Source organism: Cyprinodon tularosa, unplaced genomic scaffold, assembly GCF_016077235.1.
Source record: "Cyprinodon tularosa strain WSP-4 unplaced genomic scaffold, ASM1607723v1 ctg51, whole genome shotgun sequence".
In the NCBI taxonomy this organism is placed as follows: domain Eukaryota; kingdom Metazoa; phylum Chordata; class Actinopteri; order Cyprinodontiformes; family Cyprinodontidae; genus Cyprinodon; species Cyprinodon tularosa.
The window spans coordinates 3,662,592-3,687,740 of NW_024039241.1; the positions used below are offsets into that span (position 1 = coordinate 3,662,592).

The following is a 25,149-nucleotide window of genomic DNA, read 5'->3' on the forward strand; positions in this document are numbered from 1 at the left end:
CGTTCCTTTTCAGTGTTCTGTACCAGCGATTCTGTCGTTTTTACAGGAACTGATTGATAGAGGAAAAGCTTTTTCCACGGTTAAGGTTTATCTGGCAGCTATAGCAGCATGCCATATAGGATTTGGAGACAAAACGGCGAGCCAAAACCCTTTGGTTTGTCGGTTTATGAAGGGCGCCCGCAGGCTCCTCCCCGTCTCCAGACCTTTGCTGCCTCCGTGGGATTTGTCGGTGGTTCTGGAGGGGCTTAAGGGACCCCCATTTGAACCGTTGTTGGGGTCCAGTCTTAAACATCTGTCTCTCAAGACAGTGCTGTTACTGGCCCTGGCCTCTGCGAAACGAGTCAGCGACATTCATGCACTCTCTGTGAGCCCCGCATGTACCCGGTTCGACCCGGAATACACGCGTATGGTTCTGAAGCCCAACCCGGCCTTTGTTCCTAAAGTGGTTGGTTCTTGTTCACCGATCGAACTAGCGGCGTTCGCCGCCCCCCCAGGTGAACGGCGAGCGCACACGCTGTGCCCTGTTCGAGCCGTGCGCTCTTATATGGACAGGACGCAGAGCTTCAGGATGAGTGATCAGCTCTTTGTCTCCTGGGCGGAGCCCCGTAAGGGGCAGCCGATCACAAAGCAACGCCTCGCCCACTGGGTGGTGGAGGCTATAGCTTTGGCGTATGGAAGCAGGGGTCTGCAGCCCCCGGCGGGTCTGCGTGCACACTCTACCCGCGGGATGGCTGCGTCCTGGGCTTTATTTCGGGGAGTGTCCGTTCAGGACATTTGTTCAGCGGCGAATTGGTCTTCGCCTCTGACTTTTGTCCGGTTCTACATGCTTGACGTGTCTGGACCGTGCGTGGCCAGTGCGGTCCTAGAGTCATAACTGACCTTGTGGACCTTCCACATCGGCCGGTTCTTGTTCGATAAGCTGTCTGGCAATACGGGAGCTACCATATCCCAAAGAACGTTTGGTTATCTAACATAACCCCAGTTCTTAGAATAATATGAGCGAGGTGTCTCGCCAGACGACCCTTCTTGCAGGGCGGCGAGAAGAGGTTTGCTTGTTGAATTGGAGTGCCGTGATCCGCACACGCTTTAGTAGTCGGAGCTACGGGGCGTGGCGTATGACGGGCACTTCCACCGGCCAATCAGGATTGGCAGATTGAGATAGATGCTTCTATCAGGGCTGCAGGAGGCTGCATCCCATAGCGAGACACCTCGCTCATATTATTCTAAGAACTGGGGTTATGTTAGATAACCAAACGTTTAGATATTTACACTGTAAGAAACCCTTGATCTATGAGTGCAATCAGTGGGACAGGGCACTGCTCCCTAAGGGATGAGTTAAATGTGGGGCTGTTTTCAGCCTCTGGTACCATTCTATCCAATGAAGCCTTTAAAGGGGAACGCTGTTTTTTTTTTTTACATTGGGCCCTTGATTTTACGTTATAACATCATGACACAAAACTCATATGGGTGAGTAGAAAATGATGTAATAACGTAAAATCAAGGGCCCAATGTAAAAAAAAAAAACGGCGTTCCCCTTTAAAGAAAATAACACCATACCAATAATCAAGCATGGTGGAGGATCCATAATGCTGTGGGGCTGCTCTGCGGCATCTGGTACTGGAGGCCTAGACCGTATCACAGGCATCATGAAATCAAAAGATTATCAAAAAATTCTAGATTGAAATGTCTTTCCCACTTGGTTTTAGGCGAAGATCCTGGGTCTTCCAGCAAGATAATGACACAAAGTACACCTCCAAAAGCACGAAGGAATGGTTGAAAGGGAAAAAATTTACTGTTTTAAAATGGCCAAATGTACAAGAGCTTGAGCAGGTTGCAAAAAAAGAGTGGGAGAAAATGCGACCTGAGAAGTGCAAGAAGCTTATAGATGAATATAAGAAATGTTTGGAGGCTGTCATTGCTGCCAAAGGCTGTGCAACCAAATATTAGGGAGGGGTGTCAATATTAGTACACATGCTGGTTTTCTGTTTTGTCCTTTGGAATTAAAGTATTTGTGTTGCAATGGTAACCGTCTTTGTTAAATTATTTTGGACCTTAAATTGAAAGCTCTTGCTGATATAACTTTTCAACATTTCCATTTATTTCTGAAGATATTCACTCAGCTATGCAAAACATGAAGGGGTGCCAATAATAGTCAGCAGGACTGTTCGTACATACAGAACATTCAACAACTATCTTGTAAACCATAGTTTTGTCTTACTGCCCTTTTATTTTCTCGGGGCCCAAAGCTTTTTGTTTTTGCAGAACTTAACTAAAGGTTGGTTTGTTTTTTTCATCTTTTTTGAATCTACAAAAATTTATTTTTAATCGGCAGCAGTTACAGCCTGCATTAGGACAAGTGATAACATTAGGGTTAGGATGTTTTGAGGACTTTCAGTGAGAACCTGCTTGGAGGGTCCCGTACCTGTGGACTGTTAACAGGTGAAATGTAGATTTTTTTCTCTCCTTAAAACCCAAACAAGACTCATGAATATTCTTCCGAAAAGTATGATATCTCTTTAGATCTAATCATGTGCTTTTCATGTGATATATCTGTGTGTAATTTTAGCTATTTGACTGGGATTAATGTGGGTGCATTTTCATGTATTCCTCACCAGAAAAGGGTTTTTCTGTAGTCTGAAAAATGTCTTTAGTTAGTCTTTTGTTCATAATAATGCTGAATCAGAATTTTTCACTCATCAGAAAAATTATTTTTTGCTCATCGGAAAAAAAACTTTTCTTGACCGGCAAAACTATGGCTGGAATAATACTTCCATTTCTATGCTTAGGGAGCTTCCATAGGGCTGTATCATGTTTCTTCTTTACCCTCAAAGCCAAGGCATCTTTTTTGCAGCATAATCAACTGAGTAGGAATAAGTGCTTTAGATAAATGATAACGCTGGAGAAAAACCTATCGATGGTGGGAATTAAATCAACTCTATAAATGTATTCTATGAAGCAGAATCCCAAATAAGTTGTTCTTTCTCTCAGGAAATGTTTTATTTTGTCTATCTTGTGTTTTAATACTCATAAAATAATGCTAAAAAAACTGTACTAATAACAACAAAACCAACATTTATGTTGACAGAAATCAAAGATATACATTTTATTATCTTTGAAGTTAAAAACATCAAATATTCTATGGAAATGTGCAGCAAACACCTCTGCCGTCCACAAACGTTCAAGTCACAGTTTAGACTCTTATCTTTAGGCTTGTGCTACAGAGCGCTGTTTGCAAAAAAAAAAAGAGCCTCTATAAAAACAGCTTATTTCCCTGGGCTGTCTCTCCAATGAACACAGCAAACATCTCACAGTCTGGATAGTCAGCTACTCTGCTTGGAAACCAATAAGCGTACTGCACTTTCACAACATGGGTTTTTCTTCATATAGAAAAAATGATAAAAATAATGAATTGGAGACTGTGCGCACACAACTGCATCTTTACATCATTTTATTTCTTCTTAGTTTTTACAAATTGATGCTTATATGCGCTGATATGATGTCAAACACCTTTACTCACAAACTTGGCCAGTAAACTTCATTTTGACTCTGATATTTTCAATTCTATTTCTAGCAATAAATAATGAATCTTACAAATCAGTCTGTATTCTCTTTTGCTTTATGATACAGTACCTCCTAAAGTGTACCCATTCTGTTAAAAAGTCTAATTTTTTGCATGATATGGACGGTTTCCCAGAGTGGAAGGGAGACAGGGGGCACAACAAAACCAGATGAAACAAAAATCAGATTAGCTGCTCTAAGTTCTGGTGTTTAGTTTTGTGGGTGAGGAGGAGGTGCATGCCCAGAGTGAGATTCATGTCACAACTCACTCCAAATATTTCAAATGTATTTATTTGAAAGCTTTTAGAGCAACACAGTGCAGCTACTAGGGGTGCTAGACCTGCACCTTCCAGGCTCACTGTCCCTGAAAGCAACTGGCAACACTAACCTGGATGGGTTTTGGAAAGACTTAAAAGAGTTCATGTTGCATGGTGGTCTCTGTTCCTGTTAGTGATGCACAGTGTTATGTTTCTGAGTTTCAGTGTTTGTGGATGTTTGAGTCAGAGTTTTTTTTTTCTGGAAAGAAAAGCTTCAGGCTTATAAACATACAAATTTATCCAGAAGTATACACTTTAGGAAACAGAACAGCACTCAACAGAAATTATTGCAGCACTTTATTGTATCTATTTGTTAGTTCAATAGGATCTTTGCTGTTAAGGCAATGCTGCCCTCTTCTGGTCTTTAATCAGAAGTGCATAAAACACTCAGACCTTGGACCTTGTCAATTCCGATTAAAAAAAATAAAAATAAATTTATTATTTGATTTTCTGGGTAAATGTGAATATTTTAAACTTCTAACACACTATTATGAATAAAGGCTTTTTTGTTTTTAATATCACAAGTAACTACATGTGGCCATTTTGTGTTTGATGATTAACATTATACCTTGGATGTTGCATCACACATAACATAAAATATTAAAACCCCAGTTTGAATGACTTATTTATTTATTTCAGTGCTGTAGGAAAACATAAAAATACTTTTCTTTTGGATAATATTTACATTCTTAGTCTATACATTCATTTGAGATTCAAAGACATTCAGGCCAGTTGTAACCTAAGCTTAATGAGAAAAACTAATAAACACAAAATGGACAAAACTATATCTATTCCTACTATTAAACCCTTAAGCACAGCTAGTGTGTTATTCTAAAAACTATTTTAACCTCAAGATCTTCTGCACAGAGTTGGAACATGACTGAAAAATTAATGAGGGAAATAAAAAGGACCAAATAAATGTACAAAAACTAGCTTTTATGTTGCCATCCTGCAGCTTTAATCCAAATCCTGTTACTTTAATCTCCATTTTCTGTGAATGATTCGTCCTCATACAAATCCTCCAACTCTCCTTCTCTGCTCCCTTCTCTGCTGATTTTCCTGTGGGAGACAAATGTTTTTTTTTTTATCTGTTGAACATATTAGGTAAAAATATAGTTTATGAGCATAAATGGGGGAAAGGAAGAAGACTAAACAAAAACAAGATGAGCTGAACTACAGATAAAGCGCCATGTACGAAGCTCAGCCTAAGATGCTTCCATAAAGCAGTTTACCTTAAGGATGGATGAGGCAGAGGCGAAGACCCCAGTAAGCCCCAAGATCCTCTGCAAGAAGGGGGTGGGATATAAAAGGAAGAGTTTATACCCCAAAAAACTTTATTATAGATACATTTTATTAAAGCATTGCTGCAGCAGTTTAAAGGTGACATCCAGATCCATGAGGCATTTATTGAGAGAATAAGGTGGGAAGTGTAAGGAAGGCAGGAAGTTAACAGTTTTTTACGTGTAAACAGATTGTAGTTTAGGGTTAGAATAAAGGATAGAAATAGTAGAAAGTACCTTTATTTTAAATTGCAAATGCCTGTGCCTTAACAGATAAATTAATACAGAAGGATGTAACGCTCAGAGTACATTTTAGATTGCGATGAGATCTCTGGGCAAACAAATCTACCAATATCAAAACCCAAAGATTGTTTCCACTTAAGTAAAGTCAGACTAGCAAATCTTTATAGCACATAAATTGTTAGTGTCAATATTTGGCCTTTTCTTGTGATGAACGATTTGACAAGATGCAACCATTGATTTGTTTGTTAACATAATCAGCCAAATACATCACAGAACTTTTTAAACATTTAAGCATCCAGATGTAGCGCTGCCAAAATGTCAGAGATCAATTATAGCATCAGCTTTTAGAAACTTGCTGACCCACTTCGTTATTTGCGTGCAATGATGTCTTGGTTATATAGAGAATGGTCTGAAGAGTGAGCTGCAGTTATAAAAACAAAAATGTTTTTTTTATTTCAGGGGTCAAAGGACAATAGGCTGATCTATGCTGAGAAGTAGATATGCAATGGTAGCTCAAATGACCAACATATATGAAATATCATCTCAAGAAAGCTTGCAGCAGATGGACTACAGCAACAGAGGAAATCAATTTCATCTAAAAATAGCAGCATGACAAAGATTTAAATTATTGGATTTTTCTCCATGTTTCCTAGTTCTTAATAAAAATAGAGCATCTTTGGGATGTGGGGAATGAGAGATGGACAGCTGAAAAATCTGCTGTTGCTGTGTCAACTTGGAGTCAGATCTGAGGTTTGTTTCTGACATGTTGTCACATCCATACAATGAAGCAGGGTCCGACCGGCCACCGGAAGATGCCCCGAACAAAGCATTTATGTTTTGAGTTGGCAATGCTATTATATTTCAGCTTTCATAAAGCTCCAACATAAGGCTGTTCTATAAAACACTTGCCTTCAACCTTTTATCATAAAAAGGTTTAATCAGGAAAACTTAAAACAGTTTTTACCACTAATTATCTTTTAAAATGAAAATGACTTAAAATGCTTAAGTTAAAATGACAAAAATAATAACTACCTAAAGTAGAAAAAAAATTTATTTGGTCATTTATTTGTTGACTAGCATTAAAATGATTTCATAGCAAATAATTAAATTATAAATCCTTTGATTTAGTGAAATAATTAAGTCATTGCGAAATATTTACCCCTGTAGAATGCCTCTCTTAGTTTTAAGGTGATTGTTACATTCAAATGAAATTTGAATGAAAGCACATAAGCTGTGTTGCACTTCACTTCTTCATTCTGCATTTGTATTGGAAAGGCCTCCATCTACTGGAGTATTTATGTCATATCATAAGATGTCACAAAAATATATATTCAGATAAGGAACAGTTTGAAATCATTACTGCAACCCTTTGGGAACAATCCTATCCTGAACTGTTTGAATCTACCATCATCGTCGAGCTTCAACGTTTTACAGGAGAATGAACTCTGCACTCAGTTTTAACAGTAGAACTTCAAACATTTTATGGGAAATGGACATCGAAGCTGTATTAACGGATGAAGAATAGTTTAAAAGATGGAAAATGTATTGGACAATATAGAGGGACTGTTTTTTTACAAAGTATAAGATACTACAAAGATACTACTGGGCTTCAGCAAAACATTTTAGACTGGGTCTGATGAGTAAATCATTATTTTAGAAGTGTTGGGAAGACACCAGATCTCTTATACACTGTGGGAATGTCCAGTCATTAAACCTTTCTGGCTACTAGTAGTATAAGTGATTGGTTAGGAAGAACTTTATCTCTTTGTCCTAGATTCTGTTTACTGAGCGAGAGAGAGCACAGAGAGCTAACATATCATGGGGGATAATCATGGTGGGGATGTCAGTGGCTGCCAGAGTTATTTTAACTCCTTGGAAAACCCAAACAATCCCAAATATTAAAGAACGGGCCAATAAGTGATGGAAACAGCTTCATATGAGTGCATGCTAAACAGGTTAAAAAAACAGGGACGCAACTGGAGTATCAGCATGGAATAAATTTTTGTCAAACATCCAGATAAATAATTTTCAGGAAGGGAAATTATTCTAACAATATGTTATTATGGCAATAAATCTTAATGAAGGTTTGAAGTGTCCAGGCTGGGTTGTTGGACTTCCGCATTTGACTTGTATTTCTATTTGAGAACTTCTTTTTTATCTAGTTTCTCAACACAGAATCAAAGCGTTTCACAAGTACACGACAGACAGTATGAAGCTCTTCAGAATCGGTGTTGGCATGCAGGCTATATGTGAGCGAAACACTACATGTAAAGAATGGAACTGATCTATTTTTAATCCAAGCATATGCTCGCTTCTTTGTTCTGTTAGAGGCCTAATCGCAGAGCTGGCAGATAGGAGCAGACAGGATTTACAGAGTAGGCTACTTACGTAAGAAGACCTCCAGGGGCAGACATGGACCTCTCTGCCCGCCGGCCCTGACACTCGAAAGGATTACTGAAAGAACGTTTCCTCAGCATGGCCTTCACAAGAATCTGCAGTGGACATTAGGAGTCTCAATGGACATGTAACATTTCTTTATCAGAGGCTAGTGAGACAACACTTTTCCAAATAAGGGATCAAATCTGTCATTTCCCTCATACAGTAGTTGATATTGACAATAATAAACAATATCTCCTTTTTTATCCTGGCAGTTTGCTCTGAATGGCAAATATATATATTTAAAAATCCTCTCAAACTTTGTTGCACATTTTCGCTTCATAAACATTAAATTTAGTGCATGTTATTGAGGTTTTATGATTAAGACCATCAGCGTCGTACATATGAAGAAAGGATGAAATGTATAACCATCCATGATCCCAGTCAGATACCGGATAAGGAACATTTACAAACACAATTTCTTTTGTTTCTAATAGATTTATAATTGGATTTAGTTCAAAACTTTGAATAGGCCATTCACACAAAAGACCCTTTATCTTGTAGCTCTCACTGTATGTTTTGGTTTTTTTCCAATTGGAAGTCAGACCTCTGCCTGACTGTAGTTTTTCACAGCCTTTAACAGCTTTTCTTTTAGTAGTACTCTGTATTTGGAGCTATTCATTTTCCCATTAGCTATTACCATCTTCCACATGCCTTATAAAGGAAAAAATAAAATACAATCATACAGTATGATGCCTCCATCACGTTTCAGTGGTTGTGTTTCCATGATGATGTATAGTTTATATTGTCTCTGATCCAAGATCATCTGCAGCGTAAATGCCCCTATGTGGTTTGTGGTAAATTATAAACAGCTTTTCTGATATCTTTCATTCATTTATGGCTTTCTTTTGTTCCTCCATGAAGGGAGTTAGGAAATTCTAGAGGTCCTGTTGAGGTTTTTTTTTCTACCTGATGTGTGAATCTCTGCAGCTCCTCCGGAGTTATCAAAATCCCCAAAACACAAAAGAAGCTTGTGGTTGTTGGATAAAAGGCTTCAGGAGGTTTAAAGATATTTGCAAGGTTAAAAGATATTTGTTAACCTTGTTAGAAGTTCCATGCAAAACACATTTCAAGTGTTGCACAGCATTGCTGGCTACCATACACACTACAGCACAAGGAAAATTAAAGATGGCATTTCTGAGCAAGGAAAACTTCTCCCAGTGGGTAGGTGGTGGACGGTGTGTAGCTCACCACGGCAGACAGGCTGGGGATGAGTTTCACACTGTTCTGCACCTCCTCGTCAGTGACCTCCACCGCTGCACAGTGCTCCTCCTCCAGAGGGAGAGGATTCGAGCCATTTTCTGTTACCCAAGGATGGAGCTGCAACACACACACACACACACTATGGTAAACAAGCTTACACTGCAGTAAAGCAATGTGTAGAGTTCCCAGGCTCACCTTTATTTCAGGTATGGTGATTCTTGTTTCAGGGTTTTTATCCAGCATTCTTTCAATGAGATCTCTCAAATCATTGCTTATTGAAGGGCTGTTAATAAAGGAGCAACAAAAAGCATTTGTCATAGAATCTGTTAATCTGTCTGATTTGAGCGCTCTATTATAACTTAAATGCAATCCCACATGAATTACAATAGCAGCTATCTATGGAGTTAAAACCTGTACCGATTTTAGGGATATGACCTTTCCTCTTCCTAATCTGGTATTTGATGTTTAACACAAACAGAAAATTGTAATTGTATTGCTTCTGATGCTAAGACTGGAGGGAGACTCCATCCACTAGCCTGCATACCTCGTTGATATGCTTAAGTAAGCGTGATTTAACTGGAAGTAAACGGAAAAATGCTGTGCAATATATAGTGTTTGTAATATTATCCATATCAAAATTACCTTTGTGACGATAATTTGTTGGGCAGCTCCTAAATCTATGCAGTGTTGAAAAGTCTGTTTCATTCTTTTTATTTTTTTCATTTATGAAGCAACGAGTGCAGAAGTAATGCAATGGAAGAAGTCCCTTTCAAAATAAAAGCTGCTTTTTAAAAGAAATGCATGTTTAATTTTTGCACATGCAAATATTGACATTTTTTAAATGGTTGTTTTAATTTTAATTTGACCAATACAAAAGGACTAGTTGTTGCTCAGGAGTCGTAAAATGCCCCGTCAACAACTGGATATCTAACATAAGGGGTTTAAAACCATAAATTATTGCTGCTACAAAAGGTTATTCTTGACCTCCATCTCTGATGATGCAAATCAAAGAAAACAAACGCCACCCTTATAAAAGAGGACTAAATCTGCAGGGTTCTTTAACTGGTTAAGGAAATGTTAAATAAAATAAATCAAATTAGAAAATAAAATATAAGCTGATACATTTAAAGTTAATGAAAAGAAGAGGAGTTTTGAGCAGGAGGATTGAAAAACAAAGATTGCTTTTAATGTTTAACATTATTAGATGTAATATTATTCCTTTTAGTGTGCATCCTGTTTACAACTAAGGACAAATCACAAAGTTCAACTAAGCAAATTGAGTAAAACAAAAAAGGCAATTATTTGGCTTTACAAACAAAACAGAACTACCTGAAATACAAAGAAAATGCACTGAAATGACAGAATCAAACAGCAAACTTAACATCTATTTTTTAGATCATCTAGTTTTTACATATGCATATATATATATACATATATATATATACATATACATATATACATATATACACACATACACACATACATACATATATATATATATACAGAAGAGTTATATGTGCATATATTTTATCTCTTTTATTTTTATCTTTATTATCTTGTGTTGTTGGATGTGTGTCTATATATATAAAACTGTAACTGGAGCGTGTAACAAAAGTAATTTGCCTCTGGGATTATTAAAGTATTTCTGATTCTGATTCTTATTCTGATATGGACCTAAATCAGTGGCTGCCTGTATTGATAATACAGGGAATATAATTACAGAGATTTGGTATTGTAAAATCAAATACTGTAAAATCAAACACTGTAAAATCAGACATAGTAAAATGAAACATTCTGAAACAAATATCGCCATTAAAATACGTGACTATAAAAAGAAACGTTGACACTAATAATGTCATAATGTTTCTACACTGCTACTCTGTTTTTCAATGAGAAATGTTTTTAGCGTCACTGCACTTGTGCTCCTTTGAAATAGTGCAAATCAAGAGAACTTAAATGATAACATAAGATAAGTACTGTCAAAATAGCGCTGGTAGTAAGGACAGAGCAAACAACAAAAATACATTATTTCTTCACATGTACTCTGTGCGACAAAAGCGTCTTTATATGTTTTGTGTTTTTTTACTCTAGCGCTTCAGCCGTTCACTACATTTGTGTAATTTTTGCTTTTTGCAGTTCTCTTTTGGAAGGCTGTAGTCCCAATTTGACCAGCATTATCTCTGTATGGGTATTTCATGTAATGATCTCCATAAGGCCAAAGGCTATCTGGATTTAGCACAGCAGTCTGGAGTTCCTTTACTGAATACTGTTCTTAAGGTTGATCCGGCAAAAGATGAAAGGATAGGAGGTAGGAACAGGAGGTAGGAGCTACAAACTGAGACATTTAGAAGGACCCTTGCTTTAAACTCTTAGAAAGATAGGAGCATATGGCAGCCAGGGTCTTTCAGTAGTAAATATCTATATAATTAACTACAGATTAAAAAAGATATATTAATCAACAGAAAACTTTTAGACTCTCCAAAACAGGGACACTGATGTCAGCCATGGCTGCCTGTTATTGCTGCAGCACCTGATCAATCCACTTAGTATTCATGTGAGTGAAGTTAGCACTAGGTTCAAATGAACTATTGTTCATAAAATTATGGACCAATTACATAGCTAATAATGAAAATAGTAATAGATTAAAGAATCTTTTCTATAGCTGAGGACTGACATCTCTCTTTTACTGAAAAAAGGTGCAGCTTAAAAAGAGAGAATAATCATATAATCGTCAGTGTTGCTGTTTCCTTTTATTATGAAAAGTTTCAGTCACAATGTTGGATTCTACTATACCAAATCTGTTTTTCAGTGTCAGTGTAAGAGATCAGTTATATAGCACCATAAACAGCATCATAGAAGATGAGAGCATGTTACCATGACAACAGGAATAAAGGGTTAATTTAAAATCACTGATAATTTTAACAAAAACAAAGTAAAAGGTCAGGTAAGCAGCATGGCTTCTTGTTTCAGAGCTTCTATAGTTTATGATCATCTTTGAAAGCTTTTAGTCAAGATTTAGTTTTATTTGCTTACTTTTCTGGAAACTCCACAGCCTCGTTCTTGATCTTATTGTGCAGAGAAATAACGTAATCATCATAAAATGGGCACTGGAAGAAGACAAGTAGGTTACAAATGATAGACAAAATAGAAATAAATATTAGATTTCTCATACAAGCATCCTGCAGGTAACATTACCTCCCCAAAGACAAAGCTGTACAGTGTGATCCCCATCGCCCACACGTCTAACGCCTGTGGAACAAGCACACCAACTGATAAGCTTCATGTTTACAGTCTGTCAGTAAATAAACAGTGTCCACTGATTGACAATTCACCTTTCCATTGAAGCTCTGCTCTTGCCCTTTTATCATCTCAGGGGCCATAAAGGCTGGCGTCCCCGCCGTGCCTGACAGGAGGGCGTCCGGCCCCTCGAACTCGTTGCTGATACCGAAGTCTGCGATCTTAACATGACCATCATCCCCGAGCAGCAGGTTGGAGGGTTTGATGTCTCGGTGGATGATCTTATGGTAGTGCACTACACACAAACACACACACAAAAGCACACCCATACACACAGAAGAGAGTTGTTGTGGATCATATGGTGAAAAATACAATAAAAAAAAAAAATCTTAAATGCATCCACAAAAATGAGAATTCAAAAATTCCATAAAATAGACATATTATAAAATTTTAGATGAGAAAAGGAATGAGAACATATTTGTTAATGAAACAACAGAAGAAAAAATCAAACAAAGCAAACTTTAGCATTAAAAAAACTAGAAAATAACTCAGAGGACAGATGTCCGCCAAGCAGCAACTTTTGCCCCGATTTGTGACCTACACCTAAAACTCACACATGATGTGGATCATTACCAAATTTTAATGAATTATTCCTTGGCATGAGGCACACCTGTGGTATCAATATCCCTAAAATCCTTTCCTAAGTTTATAAATAAGGCACAGTGTGTGTCTGCAGCCTCTGGTGTCTGTTCTGCTTTCTCCATCATTCACTCTGCTTTCTTTCTTTCTTGTTTGTTCAGCAGATCGAGAGTTCAAGTGTGGCATGGCTCAACTTTACTGTGTTTTTATCTTCAGTTTAATACTTCTGGACTTGTTTGAGACTGATGCTGAAGCTGTCAATAGTCAACTTAAAAATCCTGCATCTGGATTATGATGTAAGTCTTCACCAAAATTTAATGGACTCTTCCTTAGACAGAGGTGCACCTCTGATAAAAAATCTGTTCATAACTTTTTAAGTTATCCTGTACACAGACGGAAAAACACACAAAATCGCCTAAAAACAAAACCTTCTTGGCAAAGGCAATAATCAAGTTGAAACGGATCTAAACAATTATTTACCGATGAATTAATACATAGCTGAGTTGTTTAAAACCATGGAAACTTTTCTAAATTTTCATGATTTACCTGGTTGAATTATCTCTGTAAAGTAGCTTGAGATGACAATGGATATTTTCATTGCATTTCATATAATTTTTAAATAACTAAGACATTGAAATATTTCAATCAGTTTTCTTGTCTTGTCTAGTTCTGATGAATTTTTATCAGGTATTTATGTAATGTAAATCCCTTTATTGTCCGATAATGGGGAAATGTGTTCTCCGCTCAGTGGGCTAACCCACTAGGCCAACACTCCCCACATTATAAATTTATGTGTGACAACTCTTATCACTGGAAAACTTAATCTTCAAGTAAGTCAACTTTTCTTGAAATAAGTGTATTTTTCCTTGATTTGAGCAGGTAAGGACAACAATTTTCCAATAAAATAAGAGATTTATGCTTAAAATCAAAAATGGACCAGATTACCTTATTTTAAATGCATGGCATCTTATTAGCTTATCTAAAGAGCAAAAACACGCCTTCTGTTGGCACATCATGTTTTTTACCTTCTTAAATACAGAAATGTATAAAGGTTTTTACTTATTTTGATCCGTTAATAGTATAAACGAGGTACTTCTATTATTTAAAGAAACTGTAGTTCACTACAAAAATAATATCCCCTCGCTAAATACAACATTAATTAATGTATGTGTCGACCCATGACTGAAACAAGAGTTAATCTGACCCAAAAGCTCTTAAAGAAATCCTGCCGAGTCCTTTTTTTACTCACAGTACTCTATTCCCAGGACGACATCTCTGAAGTAAAAGCGCGCCTGCTCCTCAGTTAAAGGGTTGTCTGTGGGCACCTCCAAGACCGGACTGAAGTGACGAGAAGTAAAAACCAAAAATGAATCTTATTGCATCGTATGGTTGCCTCCTCTGACTTCTAACACTTCAAACTAATTGAATAATAAACAAAACATACCCCTCTTTCATCAGTTCGAAGGCTTAAGAACAGTACAATCTGAATTTAATGATTATCCTGAATTATTTTGCCACAGTAGACAAAGTAAATGCTTCCCTACCCATGTGAAGTCCATCTTCCTCAGGATCATCCAGCACCTGCAAGATATATAAACACTATATGTTAGTTAATCATTTTTTTTGGTACTCTATAAAAACAGAAATAGCACTTATGAGGAATTACATTTGTTTCTATTTGACAAAAGGTGTCCATTGAGTTTTGCTTAAAAAAAAAATTTATGCACTTTGTTCTGTGGTCTGATTTTTCTGATCATATCTTTTAACTTGTCACTGTCTCACTCACCTCTACCAGTTTAACTACGTTTGGATGGTCCAGCTTCTTAAGGATGGCGATCTCTCTGTACACTCTCTCCAGCGGCTGCATGAATTTGGGGATTTGCTGACAGTTTGATCCCTGAGGAGGAAGACGACCTGGAAGTACAAGTCCACACAAACAACCCCGGTCTGAAAGAAAGTCATTTTGACCTTGGGCTTTTAATGAGCTATCTTCTACATCCCTGCTTGGCATGAGGGATTTCTCCACAGCTAACAAGTCAGGCTAATCCAAATGGTCCTGTTGCCATTGCCAATGGACTTTTGTTAATGATCACTGGGTAAAACAGGAAGTGTTTAGGCATCACTACCATTTAGAACACATATAAACTGTATTATTGTCGAATTGAGGTAATTAAAGGAGTATTTCATACTTTTTTTTCTGTTTCACATAGTGAAATGTATCAGCAACAGTGGCAGAAATGAGTCCACATAAAAAAGCTGAACACCACGCTAGACAATTGGCTCAGTTAAGAACAATTACCCAATCTACTTCAGAATACATTATTTCATTATGGCCAAATCTTTAAATGTTTATCCCTTAAACATAAATCTTTTTTTCCAGCAGCCATTTGTACAGAAGCAGTGAAAGGAAAGAGAGAAAAAAAATCTGGAAATGAAAAGTTAGATTTTTTTTCCCTCTCATTTTATTTAAAAAAAACCTTGTTAGATTTCTAGGTTTTTCTGTTTTCTCCACAAAACAACGCATGAAAAAAACAAAGTTTTAGTTTAAACTTCTAAGTCTTCAGGCGCTGCAAGAGAGAATTTTTTTTTTCTTTTACTATCTCATCACAAAAGATTATATCTAAGATCCAACTATAAACATCAAACCTCCTTATCAGCCGGTATACAGAGAGCTCTAACTCTGACCTGCATCTGATGCGAGCCTCTGCTTCTTTAAAACCACCACTGTGAATTGAACAGAAGCCTTGTTTTTTGCTATTTTTTAACGTCTCCAAATTTAGTATTTTTAAGTCAAAAGTCTTGACTTATATAACTCCAAATGTTTTTTAGGGTCAAACAGATGTTTTTAAATCAAAATATAACTTCCTGCACTCACCTACAATGTAGCTGGAAGCACCACCCATATGATGGACATATTAGGTATTACAAAAACAAACAGTAAAATGAGTTGGTGAGGGAAAAAAAAAAATCCTCTCTTACAAGACTTGAGGAAAAAAAAAAGATTTTAGAAATTTCAACCGGGATTTTTTTTTTTTCTGGCCTTGTGTTGGAGAAAAAAAGATAGAAATCTAACCAAGTTTTATTTTCTTTTTTTTCCCATTGTGTTGGTGGAAAAAAAAAAAAGAAGAAGTTTAATCCAGGATTTTTTTTCTGATTGTAGATATGTAGAAAAAAAGACTTAGAAATCTAAACTAAGAGTTTTTCCCCCACTCAGTTCTTTGATGTTTGATTTTTTTCTTCTTGCCTTTCAGCGAAGACAACACAAAAAAACGATAGTTGGCCCTTTTTTAAACCTTATACCTGTACATGTGCTGTATAGAGGAAGGAGAGCTCTGCACTACTGACTGTTTGCAGTCTGTATCCATCCTAATATTTAGATTATAATATGGAGATTATGTATCTATATACAGTAGCAGCCATTCAAAATGATCCTTCCCAGTCAAATGCCAGCCGAATGGCAGCACACTTCCTGCAAAATCCCCTCCAACTTCCAGCCACTTGGCGTGCACATTTTTTTTACTCTGACTCCACCCTTGCACTGAATTACAGCGTCTGACCAGGAGATGATGCTACTCTTTAGATCTTAATGTCCACAAATCATGACAGAAAGAATATTCTAGTACAAAGATTGATGTTTAAAAAGGAATTGAAGGGGACCAGCCAAGAACCCATCAAGGAAAGTGGGGACATTTTGAATGGCTACTACTATACAGTAGTTGCAGCAGGAGGTATGGTTAAAAAGCATTAATTCAACACCAAGAAACAAATGTTATTTCACTCACGCAGAAATCCACACAGCTTCATCAGCCTCTTCTTTGACACTACCTTCATCGCCTGATTAAGAAAAAATAAGTTAATGATGTTTTCATAAAGCCACAGTTAGTTTTAGGACATTTAAAGGCTCAACCTACGTAGTGCTGTTCAGAATCCTCATTATAGGCTAGCTTCACCACTCCATATGAGCCCTGCAAGAAACAATTAGACTAGTTTTGTAACTAAACAATCATCAATGACAACAGTGTGTTTTTAAATGGATGTGTCACCTTTCCAATCTCTTTCTTCAGTTTGTACTGGTTTAGCTGGAGACAGTCCTATACAGGTGGAATGGAAAGTTTCAATCTCAGAGTCTCATTTTATGCCCAGGTACAGTAAGTCTGAAACAGTATGAGTCTACTCACATCTGCGTCGGTGATGGACACCCGTTTGGTCTCAATGGTTGGCTGTCGGGCCACGCGGCTCCCCCTCTCCTGCAGAGACATCTTCCTGTCTGCGAGGCGGGCCCTGTGGCCTGCGGCTGACCTGTGGGCTGTCGGCCTGAAGCCGTTAGTAGGGGATAAGCGGTTGGGAGCTACGTTTATGGATGCCATCATGTCGGCAAGCTCGCCCTGGGGATCTAAGTCCATTTCTGGTTTGTCAGAGCTCATGGTTTCCCTTGTAGTTCTGCGTTTCCTCACAGTTTAATGTCCCACAGATGGCTCAGTGGGGTCGGCAGACAGGGCATCACTGCATCCCTGAGGAGGAAAAGCATCAAGAAGTAAATCTGAAGTGTTGTATGGAAATCATATGAAAAGACGCAAAAAGTCCCTAAATTATTACTTTACAACCCAAACCTTGATGGCCCAGTTAGTTTCCTACTAGTCTGATTGCATTAGGTACCATTTTTAGGCCTTAAACTTCTAGCCTAAAGCTTAAGAGGCTGCAATACTTAACATCATCGTCGGCATACAAAAGGACAATTCCATAGTAGAGTAATCTTTGGAAACAAGTCCTGTCAATGTGAACACAACTTTAATTTTGGTTGCTGCTTTTCTGAATCAAGGGTCTGTGGATGAATGAGGTCTGTATCTTTGAGCGAGGATCATTGGGGCTCCTCTTCCCTTCATTAAACACATTTCATTCCAGCTGCCCTCTGGGAAGAGGCTATGCAGCATTCAATGCAGGACCTGCAGGTTCTGAAACAGTGTTTTTCCTGCTGCCATCAGACTGCTAAACTGTTTGCTTTTATCATTCTGGTGCTTGTAGCTTTGATTACGTACATAAAAACCCTTAACATCTCGTTTCTGCTGCCACGAACAGTAGCAGAAAACCACCAAGAGTTGACCATGCCAGAGGCAGCTGTTTCCAGTGACATCACATTGCCGGTGTACGGGGGTTTTCTGCTGGTCTGACAGCAAAATAATATTTCAAGGCAGGATCATGATCTTGATGAAATGACTGCACAGATTATGTTTTGAGGTTGACTTTCTTACTTAAAAACATATTAAAACTACTTTTTTCCCACTTATAACAGCAAATATAGCAAAGCCGCTCCCTGCCAATGAACAAGAGCAGCAGAAGCATCAGATGCATCTGAACACACTTTACTGGATACTCTTCAGGAGCATCGAGGATGCTCTTGAGTTGAACCATTATGTGCACAAGCATCAAAAATGAAGCAGCAGATGCTTTTTTGCTGCTTCAATCGCGTGCTGTCTAAATGTAGCATACGTTTCTTAAAATAAAAGATAAAGAAAGTGCATTTTTATTCTTTCTTTCAACAAACGGTTGATTAAATGGTGATAGAGGATATATTGGGAGAAGACGACTCAGAAAAAAATTAACACATCTTAAATTTGAGCTCAGTAAATTAAAACATTGTTATATTCCTTTTAAACATGATGGAGCTTCCCCTCAATCACTCAACACGAACTAACCTTTGCTATGAATCCTTTTTCTTTTACAATCTGCGGCTGTAACATTTGGTTCTCTTTAGCATTCTATTGCTTTTTATGACAACAGCATTGCTGACAACAAGCTCACTAAGAGGAAAACATTCAACTTAATGCTGTAACTACTACAGCAGCAACAATTAACTGTGAAATGAGTAAAACAATTATCTATGCAGGTTCAAATGAACCCCTGCATGTTATTAGCTAAATTCTCAACCAGCTGGGTACTTTGGGGGGAAAACAAAGACCAAAGATAGATTTTCACATTTGTCTAAGAATAATAAGGAACAGATTTTCAACAGAAAATGTGAAATTTCCATCCTGTGTCCAGAGCCTATCAGTAGATCACAATCCCCTCTCTGTGAACGAGACTCACTGTTACCTAATATACTGTACAAAGAACTGAAAAGCCTCTTATGTCACTTAGTGGGAAGCTTTAACTGGCTTGTAACGTCATATTTACACAGAGCACCAGACTCCCATACATATACACAATGTTTACAAATGCAGTCTGATGCAGCACATTGGGACATTAAGGAGAGTTCATGTTCTGTTTTCCTATTTTCATGAACTGAAGGAAAACACATGAACTTTTCAGATTTTCTTTAATATTAGCCTTAAAACTAATAGAAATTGGAGCTAAAAGATTTACTCACAGGTTGGAGGCATCCTGTTCCCAAGGTTGTTTTTGTGAATCGGCATGCTGATGGCAGCAGAGGCTCCTCTTGCTCTGCAGGACGTTTACTGAAGCGCGGTCAGGGACATCAGCAGTGTACGTCTTAGGGATTAACTCAGGCTACATATAGATGAAGCAGAGTTATTTTGAGGACAGATGGACACTCAGTTGTGTTTATACAATGACAGCACCATAAAAAAACAAATATGGTGCTGTCATTGTCAAGCAGGCACTGCTTCATAATAATTTCTATCTAAATATAGGCAGTATTGTTAATTTTATTTCATATATTTGATCAGATTGATTGAGTTTTGACAAAAGGGAGAAACAAATCCCAATGCTATTTTTACAGAAATGTTAAACTACTGTATGTATAATTTTCTCTTTAGGTCAGTCTCATTCTTATCATCTATTATTTAAATCAAATTTATTATGTATTCATTTATTCAAGTTTGTAAATTTAAGAGTGGAATAATACTGTAAAAAAAAAAGCATAATTCTCACCTAATCTAAATACAGAAAATAATTTGAATTGTGGGGCTGGTGGTTGGATCAAGACAATAAATCTCATGTTGAAATAAATCTAGAGCCTTTATTAATTTAATCACAAGTCAATATTAACAAGACCCAATCCTATGGTTTAAAGTGTTTTTCAAATCCAGACTCAAAACTTTCCTGTTCAGACAGTCTTTTCCCATCTAGTTCATATGCATCACTTCAATATTGTTTACTTACTTTTCTTCCTTTGGCTTTATTTTACTTCCTGCTGTTTTGTTTTCTGCGGCATCTTTATGCTTGTACTTTTTAGCTTCTTGTTTTTAATGTTTTATCTGCCTGTACAGTGTCCTTGGGTGTTTTGATAAGGCGCTTTCAAATAAAACGTATTATTATTATTATTATTAAAGTCTCAATCATTAACAAGTCATAATGAGTTATCCCTGATACCTTACTGAGAATAAGAAAAAAAAAGATTGGGATCAATATTTAATTTCCAATGTTATTTAACATGGTAGTTGTTTACTTTAAGGAGAGACTCAAGAAATTTCAAGAAAAGATGCTCAAGTCAGTCAAATCACAAGTTGTAAGGAATTAAGTTGAGCTAAAGCCACAAAATGTTTCTAGTTTAACCAACTGAGATCTCAAGTAATCAGACCAGTGACTTGAGTCAGACCTCCAATATGAACTGCACTGTTGTCCCAAACACACCACCTGAAAAAGCCTTCCTGTGTAACAGACATGCAGTGGCAATATGGAGTTACAGTACATGACAACTTCCCACTGACTGCATGCAAAACAAACAAACAGCACAAATTTGTGAAACTAACATATATTTATTTATCTATTGCTTGTGTGCCGGCTGCTTACTAATACTGCCCAACTGGCCAGGTGCCCTGCAGAGAAAAAAAAAAGCAGAAAACTGCCCCTGACCTGTTTTAAAGTTTTGTTAAGAGTCATTTTGATTATGTTTTGAGATCCCTTTTGTTAGGATATGGATAAGAATAATCATCCTCATTCAGTAGTTTCAGTTATCCGTTTGTTAGAATAGAGATACTCTGCAGCTTATATAGATAGACAAACATTCTTCCCCTGTGTGGGTTTATTGGAAAAATCTGTAAGTGGATTGATTAGCATGCTTCAGCAACATGGGTATCAGATGATAGCCATACATTAACACCTATTTCTACTGATGTCTTGTGGAGAAGTGAACATCCTTTGTTGGGGTGTACCCAGCTGTGATGCATGATGCAATACTCTTGGTTCTTTCTGCAACTGCATTATCTGGCTGGAGTCTCAGCTTTGATCTCTGTTATCATTTCTCTATCTTTTATCTGAAATAATAAAAAAAAGAGTTCAGTTTAAGAGTTGTCACTTTAATACGTAGAGGCTTTTGACAACAGACACAGATCCCTCAGCTGTAATACTACATAATGTAGGCTTGTTTAAAGAATATAAATATTTTGGCATCACTATGATTGTTTTAGATTCTGAGATTCATTTTCAAACATTTTGAATACTTCATAAAAGGTTAATCTGACTGACTTGCTTATAGTATCCATTCACCCAGTGAGATGAATCACATCGTTTTAATAACTTACCACAACTGACATTTCAATTTTTATCCACAAGAACATTTTCAAGTGAAAAGCAACTTTACAGGAAATAAAAAAGGCTCCAAATGTTGTCATGTCTCTCAAAATATTAATTTGATAAATAGAACAACTTTTTACTAACACATAAAGATGAAAAAAAAAAATTACCAAAACATTGATCACAATGGTCTTAAAAACTATGACAATTAGTCTAATGTTTAAAGCTGTGTTTATTCATATTGGTGATGAATTTTATGCTCTAAAGGATTTGGCATCAGAACAAGGAAAGAATCCCTCCATCAAACTTTATACCACAGCCTTATCCTGCTTGTGCCCTGTGCTATCCTTTGTATTTCAAAGAGAAACGGTGAACATTCCTATCTTGTCATTTTCATTTTCAGAGTCAGTAACTGATTCCTTTTGATGGAGGGTTGAAATAAAAACAAGTTAAAGGCCTAAAGGTCAAAGGTGGCTTGAAGGAATATAATTTAGATAAACTTAGAATTATCATTCAAGGCAAACCTTGGAAAGATTTGAGACAAACTGTGTTTAATACACTGCTGCTAAAGCTGCTTTCTTTTGTTTAATTTCTTTGGTATTTTAGCATTAAGTTTTATTGTTTTGGAAAAATGCAAAACCTTGCTTTTAATTCTGCAAGTCTGTCTGTGCTCTCATTCTTCTGATATGCCTGTGGAGATTTAAATATAGGGTAAAATGTAATTACCCTAACTGTACAAGATGCTTCAATAAATTAGATTATGTTTTTTCAGTGTTACATTAAAAACATGTGGGTCGTTTTCCTGCTTCAGGATGAAATACTTAATCTAAAAATGTCTAGCCCAGCTGTTAAAAAAAAAAAAAAAGATTAAAATGGCCTGGAGTTATACACATGTTGTTCAGAGTTTCAGTGTGTTACAGCTGGCTTTATTTCTTTCCCTGTGTTCAGTTTTGTGTTCCTGATTTCATTTTGTAATTACAGACTTTTAAAAAGAGAAAAAACAACAATAATTTAAACTGCTGCTGAAAATCGTCTTACTTGCTAGAGGTATGTAAGGGATTTCAATTTCAATTTGATATACAGGGGGGTACGGAAAGTACTCAGACCCCTTTTAATTTTTCAGTTTTTGTTTCATTGCAGCATTTTGTTAAAATCAATCAAGTTCATTTCATTTCTCAGCAATGTACACTCAGCAACCCACATTGACAGAAATGTATAAAAAAAAAAGTAAAACTGAAATATTACATCGTCATAAGTATTCAGTCCCTTTCCTCTGTATTTAGTAGAAGCACACCTTTGAGCTAGTACAGCCATGAGTCTTCATGGAAAGATGCAACAAATTTTCACACCTTGATTTGGGGATCTTCTGCCATTCTCTCTGGTAGATCCTCTCCAGTTCTGTCAGGTTGCATGGTGATCGTTGGTAGATAACAATTTTTCAAGTCTCTCCAGAGATGCTCAATTGGATTTAGGTCAGGAATGGTCACAGAGTTGTTCCCAAGCCACTCCTTGTTATTTTAGCTGTGTGCTTTGGGTCATTGTCTTGTTGGAAGATGAGCCTTCGGCCCAGTCTGAGGTCCTGACCACTCTGGAAGAGGTTTTCTTCTAGTGTATCTCTGTACTTGGCTGCATTCACATTTCCTTCAATTGCAACCAGTCGTCCTGTCCCTACACCTGAAAAACACCCCCATACCATGATGCTGCCATCAAGTTTCACATTTGGGATTGTACTGGGCAGGTGATGAGCAGTGCCTTGTTTTCTCCACAAATACCGCTTAGAATTAATGCCAAAAAGATCAATCTTGGTCTTACCAGACCAGAGAGTCTTTTTTCTCATAGTCTGGGAGTCCTTCATGTATTTTTTGGCAAACTCTATGAAGGCTTTCATATGTCTTTACTGAGGAGAGGCTTCCGTCGGGGCCATTCTGCCATAAAGCCCAGATGGGTGGAGGGCTGCATGGGTAGTTGATTTGTGGAACTTTCTCCCACATCCCTACAGCATCTCTGGAGCTCAGTCACTGTGGTCTTTGTGTTCTTCTCTCGCTCACCAAGGCTCTTCTTCAACGATTGCTCAGTTCGGCTGGACAGCCAGGTCTAATAATAATAATAATAATGAATTTTATTTATAACGCATTTTACATTTGACTTCAAATCTCAAAGTGCTACAAAAATTAAAACAAGTTTAAAAGACCATAACATTAAAAACAGAGTAAAAAGACAGTCATTCAAATCAATACATTAAAAGGCATACATAGCCTATTAAAAAATCTAAAATCAACAATTGTAGGCATTTCTAAAAAGGAAAGTTTTTAGTCCTTTCTTAAAACAATCCACCGTCTGTGGGGCCCTAAGGTGGTCTGGGAGGGCATTCCACAGACGGGGAGCTGCGGCTTCGAAGGCCCTATCGCCCATTGTTTTTAGCCGTGTCCTGGGTGGGGCCAGACGGTGCTGTTGGCCTGACCGGGTCCGGGAAGAGGTGTGTGGTGTGAGCAGTTCAGTGAGATACGTGGGGGCCGCACCGTGCACACAGTGATGGGTGTGCAGAAGAATCTTGTACTCTTTACGGGCGTGAATGGGGAGCCAGTGTAAAGTGTGAAGGATGGGATGGTCTAGGAAGAGTTCTGGTCGTCCAAACTTCTTCCATCTAAGGATTATTGGGGCCAATGTGCTCTTAGGAACCTTGAGTGCTGCAGAAGTTCTTTGGTAACCCGGCCAGATCTGTGCTTTGTCACAATTCTGTCTCTGAGCTCCTTGGGCAGTTCCTTCCACCTCATTATTCTCATTTGATCTGACATGCTTTGTGAACTGTAAGGTCTCCTATAGACAGGTGTCTGCCTTTCCTAATCAAGTCCAATCAGTTAAATTAAACACAGCTGGCCCAAATGAAGAAGCAGAACCATCTTAGAGAGGCTCAGAAGAAACGGACAGCATGTGAGTTACATATGAGTGTCACAGGAAAGGGTCTGAATACTTATGACCATTTGATATTTCAGTTTTTCTTTTTTAATAGATTTGCAAAAAAAAAAAATTCTACATTTATGGGTTTATGTTCCAAAAGGCTTCTGGTAAACCACTAGCCCCACAGATGGAATTCTGTGTCACTGAATGTCGTAGCTCTCTTTTTTCTATATATTTTTTTATATTTACATGTATTGTTGCAATTCTATATTTTATGCTGTAAATCTAATGGTTTAAAGAATTAGTTAAAACACTTTTGAAAAATTGGACCTTCTAATTCCAAATGTCAGTAGTATAAATGACAGCCACTGAAAGGAGAACATTTCATTGGCTGGCAACTTCCCCGTGACCAAACCCTCTGGAGGGGTGAGTCGCTGTTCAAGAAGACAGCCTCATTTAATCATTAGATGAGTATAAAACTTGATCCTGAAAAGATAACATTATTTTTCTCTGCACTGTATTGTGTGAGAGGCTGCCAGTTTCCTCATTTAGATAAGTTCACCTGGATACCCTTAATCTTTCTAACACATGCCCTGGGTCATTACGGCATAAGTTATTTATTAAATTGTATGTCAGGTGAGAAAATCAGCAATCAGCTGATCAAACATAATGTTCACAGCTGAGGTTTATAAAAACAGTATCATCTAAAAATACAGACTGATAAATCAAGCTAATTTATCTTCAAAATGTGTCTTCTTCTTATGACTGAGAGCTTCTTTGGGCCAGCTGAAGAGCAGTGCTTAGCAACAGTTGGGAGACAAGCAGCAGTGCATTACTTGAAACTATTATGATCAGGATTTCCAAAA

At 37.4% G+C, this 25,149-nt stretch overlaps 1 protein-coding gene across 2 annotated transcripts; it reads right to left on the reverse strand.

Annotated features, from left to right (window-relative positions):
- Nucleotides 1-4,809: 4,809 nt before the first annotated feature.
- Nucleotides 4,810-23,497, reverse strand: camkk1b (calcium/calmodulin-dependent protein kinase kinase 1, alpha b). Of its 2 annotated transcripts, XM_038303278.1 has the most exons (18): nucleotides 22,735-23,494; nucleotides 19,278-19,417; nucleotides 17,092-17,424; nucleotides 16,957-17,004; nucleotides 16,825-16,878; nucleotides 16,696-16,747; nucleotides 14,700-14,827; nucleotides 14,458-14,494; nucleotides 14,358-14,379; nucleotides 14,163-14,251; nucleotides 12,370-12,569; nucleotides 12,233-12,286; nucleotides 12,071-12,144; nucleotides 9,233-9,320; nucleotides 9,026-9,154; nucleotides 7,787-7,890; nucleotides 5,108-5,158; nucleotides 4,810-4,934 (listed from the first exon to the last, which is right to left on the reverse strand). In XM_038303278.1, exons 3-18 carry the CDS (start codon nucleotides 17,335-17,337, stop codon nucleotides 4,853-4,855), a joined length of 1,458 nt encoding a protein of 485 aa, XP_038159206.1. In that variant the 5' UTR covers nucleotides 17,338-17,424; nucleotides 19,278-19,417; nucleotides 22,735-23,494; the 3' UTR covers nucleotides 4,810-4,852. The 2 variants fall into 2 exon arrangements, with proteins under 2 accessions (XP_038159206.1, XP_038159207.1); XM_038303279.1 differs by lacking the exon at nucleotides 5,108-5,158 and having other exon boundaries at nucleotides 22,735-23,497.
- Nucleotides 23,498-25,149: the final 1,652 nt, after the last annotated feature.

Coding starts and splice junctions, on each gene's coding strand:
- camkk1b (XM_038303278.1), bottom strand. CDS start 17,337: ATGAGCTCTGACAAACCAGAAATGGACTTAGATCCCCAGGGCGAGCTT. Junction 17,005..17,091: donor TGTCCATCACCGACGCAGAT/GTGAGTAGACTC, acceptor CCACCTGTATAG/GACTGTCTCCAGCTAAACCA. Junction 12,145..12,232: donor ACAGCTTTGTCTTTGGGGAG/GTAATGTTACCT, acceptor GTCTTCTTCCAG/TGCCCATTTTATGATGATTA.